This window comes from Erinaceus europaeus, chromosome 2 (genome assembly GCF_950295315.1).
Source record: "Erinaceus europaeus chromosome 2, mEriEur2.1, whole genome shotgun sequence".
NCBI lineage: Eukaryota > Metazoa > Chordata > Mammalia > Eulipotyphla > Erinaceidae > Erinaceus > Erinaceus europaeus.
This window is the reverse complement of record NC_080163.1, coordinates 119,531,971-119,549,034: the sequence shown is the minus strand read 5'-3', so window position 1 is coordinate 119,549,034 and position 17,064 is coordinate 119,531,971. Positions and strand designations below refer to the sequence as shown.

The window sequence follows — 17,064 nt, the reverse complement described above, 5'->3', positions numbered from 1 at the left end:
CCCTCCTCTCTCCATTTCTCTCTGTCCTATTCAACAACAACAGTAACAATAACAAGTGCAACAACAAAGGCAACAAAAATGGGAAAAATAGCCTCTAGGAGCAGTGGATTTGTAGTGCAGGCACCGAGCCCCAGCAATAACCCTGGAGACAAAAAAAAAAAAAAAAAAAGAAAAGAAAAAAGAAAAAGAAAGAAAGAAAGAGAAAAAAGCTTGACAGTGCCTAAAGTCAGTTCCAAGCCCCGCATAGAACTGCATTCCTCACATGAGCTCCCCCTAGAGAGGAACTCAGCCCTCAGAGTAGATGGGATACAAGGTGCTGTCTCAGTTATAGTAGAATAGGAGAATGGGAGTCCACTCCTGTAGACAAGTATGGAATGGACAAAGGGCATTGAGCCTTTGTTCCAAATTCTAGAGGCTTTGCTTCTCCTTGGAGCCTGCTTTGAATTCTGGGCTTTTTCATTAGCTGCTAGAGGAAGGATAAGATTGTGCCTACTCCCAGAGTACAAGCAAAGCATCAAGTTTTCAGGAATGAGGAAGAAGCAATTACTTCCTACCTCCACACAAAGAGAGAAGTAGGGATGTTGAGCAATCCCTTCCCCCTCAAAAGGCCCAGTGTCTGGGACTGAGTTTGGACAGGAGGATGCAAGACCCCCCTGGCCCCACAAACCTATCAACAGGCAACAGCAACTTCCCTAGGAGGGGTCAGATAAGCCACAGTCACACAGTACTGTTGAGGGGTAGGGATTCAGTGAGAACAAAGAAGGTAACTTCCACTCTAGGGCCATTAAGGCCTATGTATCACCAGCCACCACCCCCATTCAACTCCCAGGAATTGTGGTGCAGGAGGTAACCAGAGCAATAACAAAATCCACTCCCTCCCCATTCCCCCCACCCTCTCACTAAGACCAGTTCCAGGACCTTGATGATAACACAGGCAGTATGTCTTTCTAGTCATATCCTTAGTTTCCTAAATCTGAAGGCTAGCACTGCATCAAAAATTGCAAGAAGTTGGGAGTCCGGCGGTAGCGCAGTGGGTTAAGCACATGTGTCGCAAAGCGCAAGGACCAGTGTAAGGATCCCGGATTGAGCCCCCGGCTCCCCACTTGTAGGGGAGTTGCTTCACAGGTGGTGAAGCAGGTCTGCAGGTGTCTATCTTTCTCTTCCCCCTTCTCTCTCCATTTCTTTCTGTCCTACCTAACAATGACGACAATAATGACTACAAGAACAATGAAAAACAACAAGGCAACAAAAAGGGAAAAATAAATATAAAAAAAATTGCAAGAAGTAACAAGCAAAGAATAAAAAGGAGGTTGGGAACTACTATCAAGATTATGAAGTAATTATCAGATCCAGACTCAGAGGTGGAATTATCAGACAGGGACTTAAACATAACTACGACTAACACATGAAATAATTCAGTGAAAAGCTGAACAACATGCATGAATAAACAGTAAATTTCAACAGTAAACTTTATTATATTAAATATCAAATGGAAAAGCAGGAAAAAAACAAAAACTGACACCATGTCACCAAAGATGAAGAATTTATTAGGAAGTTCAACAGACTCAGCAGTAGCTGAGGAGAAACATCAGAGAGTCTGAAGACACAGCAATCACTCTAACTAAAGCACAATGAAGAGTAAGAAACACAAAACCAGCATCCAAGAACCATGAACATTATCAAAGGTCCAAGTACATGTATATGAAGTCCCAGGAGAAGAGATGTCTGAAGAGATAATGGACAAGATTGGTAGAAGACCATATATCTGGGAAAGGTCAGGATCTCTGGAGCTGGGTACCTATCAGTCATTACAAACACCAAGATAAGACTAATGCAAAGTCAAAGCTCCCTCCACACCATAAAGCCTAAAGAAAGTAATGTTAAAAAAGAACACAAAGGACAGGAGACTAATGTTCTAAGTGGAAAAATGAATCCCTGGGGGCAGGGAATCAGTCCTCTTGTCCTATCCTCCACTCCTGGCAGATAAAGAGAATGAGCACAAACCTCCCATAAAATCTCAGAATAAGATCCATAAAGAAAAGTTTATCTTACAGCAGTAAAGCCTTGATTTTACAATGAAAATGAAAAACTCACGTTGGAGACCTTTCAGATGTGTTACTGTTACTGTAAGCAAAGGTGACTAAGATGTACTGTTTGGCTAAGACAGCAGTTCATACTGTGGCATTTACTGACATGTATACACGTGTGTACACATGCAGCTGATGAGGTGGAACCTTGTGTTCAGATGCTATTTGTTGAATCAATTTAAATATGAATAGGAAAACCCAGTATGTACAACAGATGAGGTGTGCCCCCTGCATATTCTCCTCCTCTGGCCTCTATTGAAGAGCAACAACAGAACCAACAGAGAAGTAGGATGAGGTAGTGCAGAGTATGTTTGGGGGCTGTGTCCAGTCAGGCCCTGGATCCATGGCCATAAACAGGATGCTACTTGTAGAGAGCAAACCACCAAAATTGCTCTGCAGCACCATCAACATCAGGGAATGTGAGCCTCTGAATTGCTGAATTAGTCCTTAGGCATCTTACCTTTGAAATGAATTCAGTCACTTCAGAGGAAGATTTGGTTACCGGTGTTATTGAAGAATCAGACCACAAGACCTTAAAAACAAATAAACAAACAAGCCTTAAAAACAGACACCACAAACTTAATTCACAACATATCTGTCCAGGTATTACTGGCTGGCAGTGGCAGGATGAGCCTAGTGTATTGTGAACATTGTGAATTAGTATGCTTGCAGTTCTCATGTGGTAAAGGGAGAAAATTCATATGACTAAGTTCTATTACAATTAATACTCTGCTTTCTTCCCTCCCCTTCAAATATTACCCAATTACTCAAGTATAGAATCCAAGGTTTGCGCCTGCAAGTTCTAGAAAGACACTGACAATTTTGACTGCTTTTATTTACCAGTAAATAATCACCCTCAAATAGGTTCCTTTTCGATCAGTCTACATGACTGTAAATGAAGTCCTGAATGTGAAATCAGGCAGATACTAGAAAGTAGTCCATTCATTCAGACTGCAAATGCTTGCTTGCCTTTGGTGCCATGGACACTGACAAAGAAGACAAGGAGCCTATAGAACTGAGGGCAGCATGAAAAACCAAGGAGAGTTAACCAGTATGGGCAGTACAGAACAGCAGTCTTCCAGAGAGTGAAACAAAGTATTTTATCCCCTCCATACTCCCAGCCCACAATGTACTCTAACCCAACTAAGACATAAGATCCAACACTCAACAAGTACTGAATGGATAACCAATGCATGCTGAAATAGATAATGTGTTTCTCCAGCAATGATATACTTTAATTCTAATATATTTTTCTTTTACTTCTGAATGGGGTTGACATTTTCAATGTAAGGCAGACAAAGCAGGGACTAGAACTCAGGTGCTCACATGCAGGCTGAATGCAATACCTCTATACTCTGTTTTACTCTCACTCTGTCACCTGCCCCACCAAGGAAGAGGCAGGCCCTAAGAATATTTGATTACGGAGCACAGCCTTCTGTCAGACCACAAAATTGTGACACCTGCCTCATCAAATTGAAGACAGCAGTGAAATCATGCATGAATAAGACCTAGGACCCACAAATAAATAAGCACACAAATAGAATAAAGTTCTAGTTTTTTAAATGTATTCATTATTGGATAGAGACTGAGGGAAGTAGAGAGGGGAGGGGGGGAAAGAGTGGGAGAGAGACAGAGAGACACCTGCATCACTATTTCATCACTTGTGAAACTTTCCCCCTGAAGGTGAAAACCAGGGGCTTGAACCCAGGTCTTTGTGCCATTAACCAGGTGTGCCACTGCCTAGCACCCACAAAGTTCTAGTTTTGGGGTCCAACATAAGCCAGAGGTAAACAGTGTTCTTACCAAAAAAAAAAAAAAAGAGAGAGAAAGACAGGAGGAGGAGGGGGAGGAAATAAACAAGAAAATAAGGCAAATAAAAAAAAAAAAAACAGAATTACTCAAGTCAAGGGCCCTAGATTAGTGGACATTAATCTCCAGATTCAAAGGGCCTGTGGAGTCTCTATACAACAGATGAAGACAAACTTACATTTAAGTATGTTTCTTTCTTTTAAGATTTTACTTATTAATGAGAAACACAGGAGGAGAAAGCGAAAAAACTATCACTCTGGCACATGTGCTACGGGGAATCGAACTCAGGACCTCATGCTTGAGAGTCTAATGCTTTACCCACTGCACTATCTTCTGGAACACCATTTAAGTATGTTTTTGAGAAATGGGCAAACACTTGGGCCTAAGAGAAGCATCCTAAAACCAACTAGAGATCATAAAACAGGTCATCACACAGAATTAAGAATCAAACCAAGTTTATATTTCTCAATAGCAACATTACAGTCAGTAAGTAAACAGTGCTTTCAGATACTAAGGAAGTGATATCCACCTAGAATTATACTTCAGTCACATGTCAGGGTAAAGATGATTCCAGACATGAGAAGTCTAAAGAACTGTACCTCCCAAATGCTTTAAGAAGCTACTAGAATTATTACTACAAATGGGACTGGCTCAAGACAAAAGAGCAGGAGCCAAGGACTCCCAGTGACACTGAGAACTGTATAGCAGGTGAAGACCACCGAGTCCAGGGCAGAGTGGAATCAGAGGTCCAGAGATGAAAGCAATGGCACCAGGAGCAGTGGATTCATCACGCAGCCACTGAGCTCCAGAGACAACACTGGTAGGGAAAATAAATAAAAAACAAAATACAATGGGGGTGGATGGATGTATCTGAGCAGAAGCAGGGTGTGTGTATTTAGACAACTAGGAAAAAGTAGGGCTGCAGTCATTTTCTTTTTAAAATGTTTAAATATTTATTTATTTATTTTCCCTTTTGTTGCCCTTGTTATTTTTCATTGTTGTTGTAGTTATTATTGTTGTTGTCGTTGTTAGATAGGATAGAGAAATGGAGAGTGGAGGGGAAGACAAGACAGGGGGAGAGAAAGATAGACACCTGCAGACCTGCTTCACTGCCTGTGCAGCGACTCCCTTGCAGGTGGGGAGCTGGGGGCTTGAACCGGGATCCTTATGCTGGTCCTTGCACTTTGTGCCATGTGCACGTAACCCGCTGCGCTACCACCTGACTCCCTGAAGTCATTTTCTAAGAATGTGTCCCTAAGCAAAACACAGGCAAATGAAAGATAATTAATTCCATGTTGGTATGCTTCTAAATTCTGCTTCTAAGACCCCTTCTGTTTCATTGGTTTGGTCCCCCCTGCTTTGCACTGTGTTCTATTTACATAACCATTGTTAACTAAGCACCCCTCTGCCTCTGGGACATTGCTTTAATCCTCAATGTTTCATGCTTTTTCCTTCTCCCCGCCCCCTATCCTACATACTTCCTTTTTCCTGACTCTTCCGCCTCAGGAGAGATGCAGGACAGAATTGTGTTGTGATTAGAAGATATTAGATTGTTGAACCGCATCTCCGCTCGTCAATAAAGAGATACTGCTTCCCAGCTCAGCCATGAGTCCCTGGTCGTCTCTCTCTCTTGCCTGCGAAGCTAGCATGACAATTCCAGGTAAACGAAACTGCTGGGGAATTGATGTGTGTACTAAGCACACAGCATCTGGCTCAACTTTCCATAACTTGTCACATGAATGATCAAACCATCATAGTTGTCTATCAAACCCTGTGGTTCCTGCTACTCTGAGCAGTTAGTATATGCCAAATTGTTGGAATCTAAACTTTGTTCATCTATAGTCAACTTATACAAAAGCTAAATTTAAAAAGTTGCTGTCTACATTCAAAGTGGAGCAATGGGAAAAGCACTGAACTCTCAAGCATGAGATACTGATTCAGATGGCACATCCTATGTGCCAGGGTGACACTCTGGGTCTCTTTCCCAATAATAAATATATACAGTTAAAAAAAGGGAAAAAACTGAAAGAGAAGACATAGCACTATAGTAAATATATTGACTGGATTCTTAAGAAAGAATGACAAAAAAAAAATAAAGGTTTTTATTTTTGTATTTTTTTCCAACTATATCACTCTATTAAAACAATGTTAATTTACATGATTTCTGTTGCCATAAGGGTAGATTTACACATTCCCCCAAGGCTTAGTATCATTTTATAGTTCTCATTTTATAGTTCTTTTTTAAATCAACAAGGCTCTATAATTTAGTTGGTGTTTCAAGGTTTGGGTAAGCTTTTGCTGTTTTTTTTGTTTTTTTCCCACCTTGTCCAAATATAATTAAATAACCTTTCATTTAAAAAGCTATTTCAGGTTTTCAACAGTAAACCTAGAAAATATGGTAAAACTGGGATATTTCACATGGACATATTTATACACTAATTTGGTATTTTAAAGATTTGTGTCTTTTCTGTTCTATAATACTGATTTTATTTCCTCAGTAACTAGTAAGTAGCAATTAACTTCAAGAAAGGGAAAACCAACTCCATGGGAAAGAACAGAAAACTCTTAACTCCTATTTGTAGTACATTGTGTAGCTTAACCTAGTTATTTATACCTTCTTAAAAAAAGTGACCTTTGGGGGCTTGGTGGTGCACCCAGTTAAGTACTCATATTACTATGCGCAAGGACTGGGGTCTTCGTCCCACCTTCCCCCCAACTCTTACTCCCACAGGGGGAATACTTCATGAGCGGTGAGGCTGGTTTGCAGGGGTCTCTTTCTCTCTCCCTCACCCCTCTTAATTTCCATCTGTATTATCTAATAAAAATAGAAAGAAAAAGAAAAAAGTGAAAAATGGCCACCGGGAGTGTTGGATTCTTAGTGGCAGCACCAATCCTCAGAGATAACCCTGGTGGCTAGAGGGGAAAATGACTTTTCATTTATATTCAGGAAAGCACCGATCCATACCAATTAAGACTAGAGATAAATAAGGCTGAGAAAATAGGTGGGGTAAAGAGTTATTGATCTCTCTCTGACTAAATGAAGGTTTTCATTTAGGAAGGAAAAAAAAGTTTCTTTGAGCCTTCTTATACTTGTTAGCAACAAACTGTCACATCTCAGCAAGGTAAGGTATGCACTCCTAATAAAGCAGATTAATTGTTCTGCTCACAGTAATTTATTTCCAAATACAAAAGACAATTTATTTAACGTACATTAGTCGTTTTTTTTTTTTTTTTAAAGATAGGACAGAGAGAAATGGAAAGAGGAAGGTGCTGGGAAATTGTGCAGATGGAGTCACATTTGCCATGTTGCCGCCTCAGGCTATTGCTAGTTCCGAGGAGAGTTAGGACATTCTTGGGAGAGCCTGTTCCGCCATGTTGTGCCCTCAGGGCATTGTCAATTTCCCACGATAGTTGGAGTGCTTTGGTTACTCCTCCCTCCTCCCATTCCCGTGAGAGTTATTATCCTACCCTGGAGTGCTATGGTTACTCCTCCCCCTTCTCATTCTCATGAGAGCTATTCCCATAAAAGCCCTTCTTCTTCTGCACCTCACTCTCTTGCCGGCCTTTCACTTTGGTGATTAGACTCAGGGAAGGTTGGTGCGCGAGGCGGCCATTTTTGCTACCTTCACGTGGCCCAAACTGTTGCTCTCTCACCCAACTCTGAGGTGCCAGCGCAAATAAAGGATCGTGTTCCCTTTCTGCTCCAAACCTCCTTTTTCTGAATCCTGCCACCACTGCAAGTGACACCTGGTGCCCAACGTGTCCCGCACTCACGCCCTGCAGGGCGGCCCAGCCTGAGGTCCAGAAAAACCACCCAGACACAGGTAAGTGGCAGCCGCCTGACTCTGCGGCCCCTTGTTTTCCCCCACCATGGGATTTTCCCCGTTTTACAAGGAGGCGTCCCAGACACTTTATTCTTTTCTCATGGGACAGGCTCTCTATCTCGGAGACGCTTTAATTGGAGCTGCACCATGGGTTCTCTTGGCTATGTTTGCAACTTTCAGGATATATATAAGGCACCCTGCCAAAAGGTTAAGAGACCTTGAGGCTGAGATACAAGAGTTAAAAGATATGTTCTCAGCGCTTAAACACCCTAAGCCTTCTGCAGTTTGCCCTGAGAGTTCTGCTTCCGCAGACACATGTTCGGTTTCTCCGGCAGCCACTTCTCCAGTGGCTTCCACTTCTGTGACTCCTCCTCCCGCTGATACTTCGTCATTAAGAGACCTTGAGGCTGAGGTACAAGAGTTAAAGGATATGTTCTCGGTGCTTAAACACCCTAAGCCTTCTGCAGTTTGCCCCGAGAGTTCTGTTTCTGTTTCAGCAGACACGTGTTCGGTTTCTCTGGCAGCCACTACTCCAGTGGCTTCCACTTCCGTGACTCCTCCCCCGCTGATACCTCGTCATTAAGAGACCTTGAGGCTGAGATACAAAAGTTAAAAGAGATGTTCTCGGCGCTTAACCACCCTAATTCCTGCAGTTTGCCCCAAGAGTTCTGTTCCAGCAGACACCTGTTTGGTTTCTCTGGCAGCCGCTTCCCCAGCGGCTTCCACTTCCGTAACTCCTTCCCCCGCTGATACCTCGTCATCAACCCAAGTCCACACCTTCCTGGTAAATGTGGCCCCCAATAAACAAAACCCTCAGGTATGGTATCCATACTCCTCCAAAAAACTCAGAGAACTCAGACAGGCAGTGAAGGAGGAGGGAATTCATGCCCCATAGACCAAGTCCATTTTACGAGGCTTTTTCCAGCACCTTAATACCCTCCAAGATTGGAGGGACTTAGCTCTTGCTGTGCTCCCAGACTCCCTCTACCTGCAATGGGAGGCATGCTTTCATGACGAATGCTCAAAACAATCCCAGAAAAATAGTCACAAATAGCTAGAATGGAATTTTAATGCATTGTTTGGAGCGGGAGAGTTTGAAACTGGAATTCAGCAGGCAGAAGCCAAGTTTCCAACCGGTTATTTTGAACAGGTACGCATCTGCGCAACACAAGCATAGGAGAGGTTTTCCCATCCACAGGAGAGGCCTCAGTCTGCATTAACTCCCTTCGCCAAGAAACCGATGAATCGCTAGCTAACTTCATTGCCAGGGTGCAGTCAACCTTAGAGAGAAAGATTTATAATCCTGAAATCCGTTCTCTCCTCCTGTGTTCTATTGTCTGGGATGGCATGATTCCAGAATTCCGTCAGGCATGCCTCAATCTTAAACACCAACATCCAGATAATTGGATTTTAGCAACACAGGAACTTAGACCAGGCTCTTATGGGGCACCCATTATGACACAGGCTTATGCAGTTACCCCACATAATCAAAACAGGACCTGCTTTCAGTGCGGTCGCCAAGGGCATTGGTGTAACCAATGTTCAGATAAGCCACGATCCCGCCTCCAGTTAGGACAACCACGCCTCCAGTCAGGGCAACCCCGCCATCAGTCAGGGAGCCAGAGGCCATGAACACCTTGTCCTAGATGTCAGAAAGGTTTTCATTGGAGGAGAGATTGTTGGTCCAAGTTTCATAAAGATGGCATGCCCCTGAATGGTACAAATTCGGGGCCTGTGATTTTGTGGACCACTCCTGTTTTAGAACGAGGTCACCCTACTATGACAGTAAGGATTGGCAATATTCCTTTTAAATGTTTGATTGACATGGGGGCAGAAAAGACGATTTTAAGGGAAGCAGAGGTTCCCCAAAATTGGGAACTCCTCCCAGGACCCCGTTTACATGGAATTGGAGGGTTGACCCAAGCCTTTCTCACAAGAGATTCGCTCATGTGGGAAGACCCTGAAGGGACTACCGGACACTTCCACCCTTTGGTAGCTGATATTAGCACCAATTTACTGGGCAGGGATCTTCTGGAATGTCTTGATGTTAGGATATCCACAGATGCCTCTACAGAGCTTAACACCCGCTCCTGCGAAACTAGATCCAATCAGCACCCCCAATACTAACTGCCACTGTTCGCAACCAAACTCCCTGCTTAGACTGGCTTTCTAATGAGCCTGTCTGGGTGGAACAGTGGCCTTGGCCTAGGGATAAGCTAGAAATTTTAAAAGAGCTCGTCCGAGAATAGTTGTCCTTGGGACACATTCGTCATTCCAGAAGCCCATGGAATACTCCTGGTCTTTGTGATTAAAAAGCGCTCAGGAAAATGGTGCCTCCTCCAAGATCTCCATGCGGTAAATAAAACCATGCAGGTCTGGGGCTCCCCCCAATGGGGTTTGCCTCTTGCTTCTGCAATTCCCACAGAATTCCAATCATAGCTATTGATATACAAGATTGTTTTTTCTCTATTCCCTTGCATCCGCAAGATTGTAAATGTTTTGCCGTCTCTGTTCCTTCTATTAATAACGCCAGCCCTGCTGATAGATTTGAATGGGTGGTGCTGCCCCAGGGCATGGCCAATAGTCCTACAATTTGTCAAGAGGCTGTTAAATCTGCCCTTTTTCCATATATTCATAAGGGCCTTAATGTTTTTCACTACATGGATGACGTCTTAATATGGGGAGAATTAGATACAGATCTCCGTCCCCTACGTGATTTTCTCATTCCTGCACTAAAGAAAAGCGGCCTTAATGTAGCTCCTGAGAAGATACAGCTAATTCCTCCAATATCTTTCCTAGGTTCAGAGATTTCCCTAACGCAAATTCGTCCCTTAAAACCTAGTGTTACTTTTCCTTCTAACCTTACTCTTGCTTCTTTACAAAGTTTTCTTGGAAATTTAAATTGGCTTAGGCAGTATCTTTATCTGCCTACTAGCTGCCTCCAACCACTGTTTGACCTGTTAAAAGGAAACAAACAGCCCTCCTCAAAACGTATGTTAACTCCCGAGGCCTCCTTGGCACTGGAAAGGGTTAACCAGGCCCTCCAGGACATGCACCTTGTTCGATTCTCCCCCTCCTCTCCGGTAAACCTTCTAATCTTTAACTCCACCCCCACAGTAGTGGGAGCACTGTGGCAGAACCATGGGGTTCTCGAGTGGCTTCACATGCCAGTAGGTGGAGCTCCAAGACTCCTCACTGAGATAGACATGTTAGCATTCATGGTTCGCCAAGGAAGAAATAGGTCTGTGCAGGTCTTAGGGAAAGAACCGGATTTAATTATTCTTCCTTTTTCTCTCACAGATACAGAGTGGCTCATATGCCATCATTCCCCTTTTGCCATAAGCTTCATGGGGTTTCCAGAACAAGTAGATAACCATTTTCCTTCTAATAAATTGATAGCTTCTTTACCTCTTTTGCCTCTACTAGTACCTAAACTTTTCTCTCGAGATTCCATCCCCTCTGCTCCTACAAGTCTTCACTGATGGTGGAATAAAGGGAGCTGCTGCTCTTATATACTACCCAGACAAACAATCCCCTAAACCTCTCTTTACTGAGCTTCCTGATAATTCCACTCAGCACAAAGAACTTTATGCTGTTTTCCTTGCATTAAAAGCTGTACCAGAATACTTCAACCTTTTTTCTGACAGTGTGTATACTGTTAACTTACTTCCATGGCTTGCTCGTTCTTATGTGAAAATTGATGACAACCCACTTTCCCCTCTCTTGATTCAAATTGCCTCTATGCTCTGTTCTCGAACCCAACCACTGTATGTTCAACACCTTCGTTCTCACAGCCCTTTCCTGGTTCCCTGTCTGAAGGGAATGCTGCAGCTGACCGCCTTGCCTCCTAGTCTCTGTCTCTGATCCTGCTGACTTTCATTCCCTAACCCATGTTATTCTTAAAGGCCTTTGAGCTCGATTTCCTGATGTTCCTTTTACCACAGTTGAAACATATCCTTGCTACATGTTCTTCCTGTGCAAGTCTCATAAAAACACCTGCTATTCAAACTCTTGGGGTTAACCCCTGAGGCTTAAAGGCCAATGCTCTTTGGCAAATCGATGTCACCCACATACCAAATTTTGGCAAACAAAAATATGTATTTGTCTCAACTGATACCTTTTATAAATTTATGTGGGCAAAAGCTCAGACTAGAGAAAAAGCTCTAAAAAGCTTATAAGCCATATACTCTCCTGTTTTGCTGTAATGGGCTTACCTCTTCAACTGAAAACTGACAATAGGTATATGTTTATCAGCAAACAATTTCAAGATTTTTGTTCCCTCTGGAATATTACTCATACCACAGGCACTCCCTATAATCCACAGGGACAAGGCATTGTTGAGAGGGCCCATCAAACCCTTAAGGCTCAATTAAACAAAGATAAAGGAGGAATGTACCCTGCCAATATTCAGCTAGCAAAAGCCTTAACTACATTAAATCTCTTTAATATTTACAATAACTCGGACTTACCTCCTATTATTCTTCACTGGCAAACACCATCTACTCTTCCAGCTATTAAGGTCAAGTGGAAAGACCCACTCGACAAAATTATTCCAAACCTGTCTGGGTTCCTGCCCACCATATCTGACAATACCCGCATGATGGCGCTGCTATCCCTGAAGAACAAGAAATACTACAAGAGGACTAGATGCAGGATGCTTCCCAGGATCCATAGTACGACATGGTGGAATCTCCTACCCCTTCTCTGGATGTCTTATGACTGGCCAGTTGTGTTTTGTGAGTGTGCTGAATGACCAAAAATTTTTGTATGACCCATCTGCTCAGAGTACTCTAAAACTTAATTGACTTTATATAAAAATGCTGGACGCAGCCAAGGTTTCTGGAGACGTCCAGAAACATTCCAAAAAAATTTTTTTTCTCTCTTTTGATTTTTATATATAAATCTTGGTATATATATAAAAGTGCTATGTCTTAAACTGTGTGAGTAAAGATGGATCTAAATTTGTTTTTTAAATGATATGCTTTCATAACAAAATTTTTTCTCCTCCAGTGTGTTATAACTAAATGTTTATGGGTATGTTTCAAGTTTGGTAAACATTAACTTAACAGTTAAAAGTCTAACCTTGAAGCTACATTACTACCAGGTAAGGTAAAATGAATTTGCTAGAAGTAACTAACTATTTAAGGTAAAGTCTAAATATTTAACATGACAGTAAATCCCCAAAATTAAAATACAAATTCTCTATACAGGGCGCTTTTGGATGGCCCCCAAAAGTGCCCTGTAAGCTATCTTGTGGAAGTTACTCCACAACAGATCTGACATCAATCTGGCACTGTAAATGTTAAAACCATTGTCACTAACATGCGTTAACTCTCTAAGTAACCTGAGTCTGTTTATAGTCCAAAGTAAAAATAGTTAAAAAATCAAAATATGTATTTTAACTAAAATTGGTCTGAAGATCCTGCTGTAGAGACTGCAACAAGAGGTCACATTAGATGACTTTTAAACAAAATCATAAAGATACTTAAACCAATTATAATCATCGAGCTATCAATTATAATAAACCTCTAACTTGTTACAAGTTTTATTTTTTTTTCACAAGTAAGTGATTACAGTTATCAAGCCTTCATATAAAGAATCATCTGTTCATATGGTAAGGTATTAAACTATAAAAAGTTCCTCTATATACAACTTATGTGAATTAACAACATTCACATATTCTTCTACACTTAACTGAGGTATCTCATCTTGCCACTATAGGCCTGCCTTTGTCAGCCAACAATTTAAAGATATTTCCCTTTATAACATCACCCATGCCACGGACATCTCTTACTACCCCCCAAAGACAAATGGCTGTTGAGAAGGCCCGCCAAATGCCTAGGCTCAATTAAGTAAAATAAATAAATAAATAAATAAATAAATAAGTAGGTAAGATACATCCCCCAATACTCAGTTGGCTAAGGCACCAAACCTCCTCTTCTATAAAAAAATTCAAATCAGATGCCCTGCTAACCACGAGAAGTAGACTGTTTGTTTCTTTCACAGGAATCCAGGGAAAAACCATCTGGACACCTGTTCACTCTGACATCATCCACTAGACGGCACGACTACAGTGGCACACCCCCCGAAACCTTAGATGTCACCTGACGCGATCTAAAGAACCTGCATCTGCACAATTTCCCAGCAGGAAGGGAAGACAGAGAGGAGAAGAGAAAGGTAGACACCTGCAGACCTGCTTCACTGCCTGTGAAGTGATTCCCCCGCAGGTGGGGAGCCAGGGCTTGAACCGGGACCCTTTTTTGTTGCCCTTATTGTTTTATTGTTGTAGTTATTATTGATGTTGTTGTTGGTGGATAGGACAGAGAGAAATGGAGAGAGGAGAGGAAGACAGAGAGGGGGAGAGAAAGACAGACACCTACAGAACTGCTTCACTGCCTGTGAAGTGACGTACCCGTAGGTGGGGAGCCGGGGCTTGAACTGGGATCCTTACACTGCTCCTTGTGCTTTGCACCATCTGTGCTTAACCTGCTGCACTACCGCCCAACTCCCCCATTAGCCAAGTTTTAAAGACAAAAAAATTTTTTTTAAAATTTTATTTATTGGATAGAGATGGCCAGAATTTGAGAGGGAAGGGGGAAGACAGAGAGTAGGAGAGACAGAGACACCAGCAGCAGTGCTTCACCACTTGCAAAGCTTTTCCCCCTGCAGGTGGGGACTGGGAGCTTGAACCTGCGTCTTTGTAAATTTTAACACATTCACTCAACCAGGTGTGCTATCACCCAGCCCCAAGACAAAATTTTTTATCCTTGGTCAATTTTTTAAAAAGTTGTATTATAACTAACAGTAAATTACACATTTCAAGTATCCAATTTGACAAATGTTGACATGCATAGACCCACAAAATCTTTGCTTTAAATCATACACATCCATCACCATTCTCACTTTTTAAACTTTCCCTTTGTCCCTTTCTCCAGAAAGCCACTGAGGCTTTATTTTGAATAAAGACAAAGAGAAATTGAGAAGGAAGGAGAGGGAGATAGATAGAGACAGACATGGATACCTACAGCCCTGTGCCACAGTTTGTGAAGGTTCCCCCTGCAGGTGGGGACTGACGGCTTGAACCTGGGTCCTCTTGTACTGTAAAGTGTATCCTTAACCAAGTGTGCCCTACCACCCAGCCCCAGTTTTAAGAGTTATTTATATTTTTTAAAAGCATTCCTTATCTGATGCAAATATGTTCTTCTAGTGTATGGATTGTCTTCCTTCCTCCCTCCCTCGTTTGTTTATGAAGCAGAGAGAAAGAGAGCCACATCATCACTCTGGCACATGGAATGCCAGGGCTTGAACTCTGGAACTCATGTTTAAGAGTCTAATGTTTTATCCACCATACCATATCCTGGGCCCATTTCTTCACTGCCACAATTCTTCACTTTTGTCAATTTTTTTTCCACTTTGGTCAATTTTAGGGACTGATTGCCAGTACTGGGTATGACAATTTAAAGTGTTTGCCATACAGATCAAGCTTTAGTCATTTGAAAAGTCTCATCTCTATAGAAATTTACTATAGCCAGGACCTGTTCTAGTGCTTTGAATGGCTGTTTTGATTCCTTTTTCCCCAAACTACATTCTACTTTACAAGTCCAGCCTGACATTAGAACATGGCCAGCAGGCAGAGACCTGGACAGTAACTACAGGCTGTTCCAGAACTCATGTCCCTCCCACCCACAGTAGAGGTTCCCATAAACTTGGGGAGTTGGTGGACCCATGGCTCAAAAGTCACGCTAAGTCTTCCTAGAGCCCATCCAACACCACTCTGGCACAGTACTTTGCAAAAACACTCATCTTTAACTGAGATAATGAAAAGTGGTAAATGTTTACTTCCTCCCCCTTAGAAGAAAAAGGGAGGGGAAAAAAAACATAGTTTCTTACCTCAAAGGAACATTCAACGTTTCTTTCATTTTTCTTGTGTGATAATCCCTTCAGGTCTATCTTTTCAACACTCACTGTAAAAAAATAAGACACAATTATAAAAATGCAATAAAACCCGTAAGTATAAATAATCAGTTAGCATCTGATATCTCAGCAATTTCCAAAGCCAGGCTTCCATGTCACTCCCCACATTGGGAGTCTTAAAATAAGACACTCAATGTGTCTTAAGTAAGACAGCAGGCAGAAAGTGGTACATCTAGGAGTGGAGGGGCATCAACTATGCAGAAGACAGACAAAACTAAAAAATGAAGCACTGCAAAGGAAGAGAATGGGGGTGTAGTAAGGACATGCATGGATGTAAAGGCAAGGGGGCATTTACAACTGGGTCATTTATAACTGATCTCTTTCTTTTTCTTTTTTTTTTTTTTTAAAGATTTTATTTATTTATGAGAAAGATAGGAGGAGAGAGAAAGAACCAGACATCACTCTGGCACATGTGCTGCCGGGGACTGAACTCGTGACCTCATGCTTGAAAGTCCAAAGCTTTACCACTGCGCCACCTCCCGGACCACACAACTGATCTCTTTCAACATCTGCAGTACAACAGAGTATTTCAGATCCAGTGGCCAAGAGGCTCTTATTTTATCTTCTGTGGCACAAGAAGCTAATCACTAAGGGGTGTAACAAGTGCTATCAGAGGTTGTTGTCAGTCAGACGGACAGTGGCACAGCAAGACACACTTTCATGAGAACTCTAAAGCCAACCATTCTTTTATACCTCCTTACACACACACACACTTTTATTTTCTCATGTCAAATATGAGGGGCTAGAAGATAGCTGACCCAGTAAAGGGCATAATTTACCATGTGAGAGGACAAGGGTTTGAGCCCAGGCACCATATGTATGGAAGGAGCATGGATAACAGCACCAGAAGTTTAAAAGATAGTGGGGTGGTGCTGTTGTGTGTCTATTTGTCTGTCTGTCTACCTGAAAAAAAATGAATGAAAAAGTTAGTCCAGGAGCAGTGGAATAATACATATGTAAACCCCAAGCTCCACAAAAACAAAATCAATAATGATGGTTCAAAATCCCATTTCTAAGGGGCTGGGGAAAAGCACAATGGTTTGGTTATACAGATCAACTTTCATGTCTGAGGCTCTGAGCTCCCAGGTTTAATCCCCAGTGCTACCATAAACCAGTTGAGCAATGGTCTGGTAAAAAAAGGTGGTGCACTTGGTTAAGCATGCAGATTGCAGTGTGCAAGGATGCAGGTTCAAGCCCCCTTGTCCCCACCTACAAGGAGAAGTTTCATGAGTGGTGAAGCAGGCCTACAGGTATCTGTCTCTCTCCCTATCTTTCCTTCTCAAGTTTTCTGTCTCTATCCAGTAATAAATAAATCACTATTTTTTAATAAAATATTTTTAAGAAGAAAAAGAATGACTGAAGATCAGTTA

General features: G+C 42.1%; 1 protein-coding gene across 1 annotated transcript in view; it reads right to left on the bottom strand.

Annotated features, from left to right (window-relative positions):
- Positions 1–17,064, bottom strand: part of ZCCHC14 (zinc finger CCHC-type containing 14) — an 89,775-nt gene that overhangs the window by 18,749 nt on the left and 53,962 nt on the right. Inside the window, exons 3-4 of the mRNA XM_007531442.3 lie at positions 15,611–15,684; positions 2,548–2,619 (exon numbers count right to left, since the gene is read on the bottom strand). Coding sequence (XP_007531504.2) covers positions 2,548–2,619; positions 15,611–15,684 — 146 coding nt within the window. The remainder of the gene's footprint in view (positions 1–2,547; positions 2,620–15,610; positions 15,685–17,064) is intronic.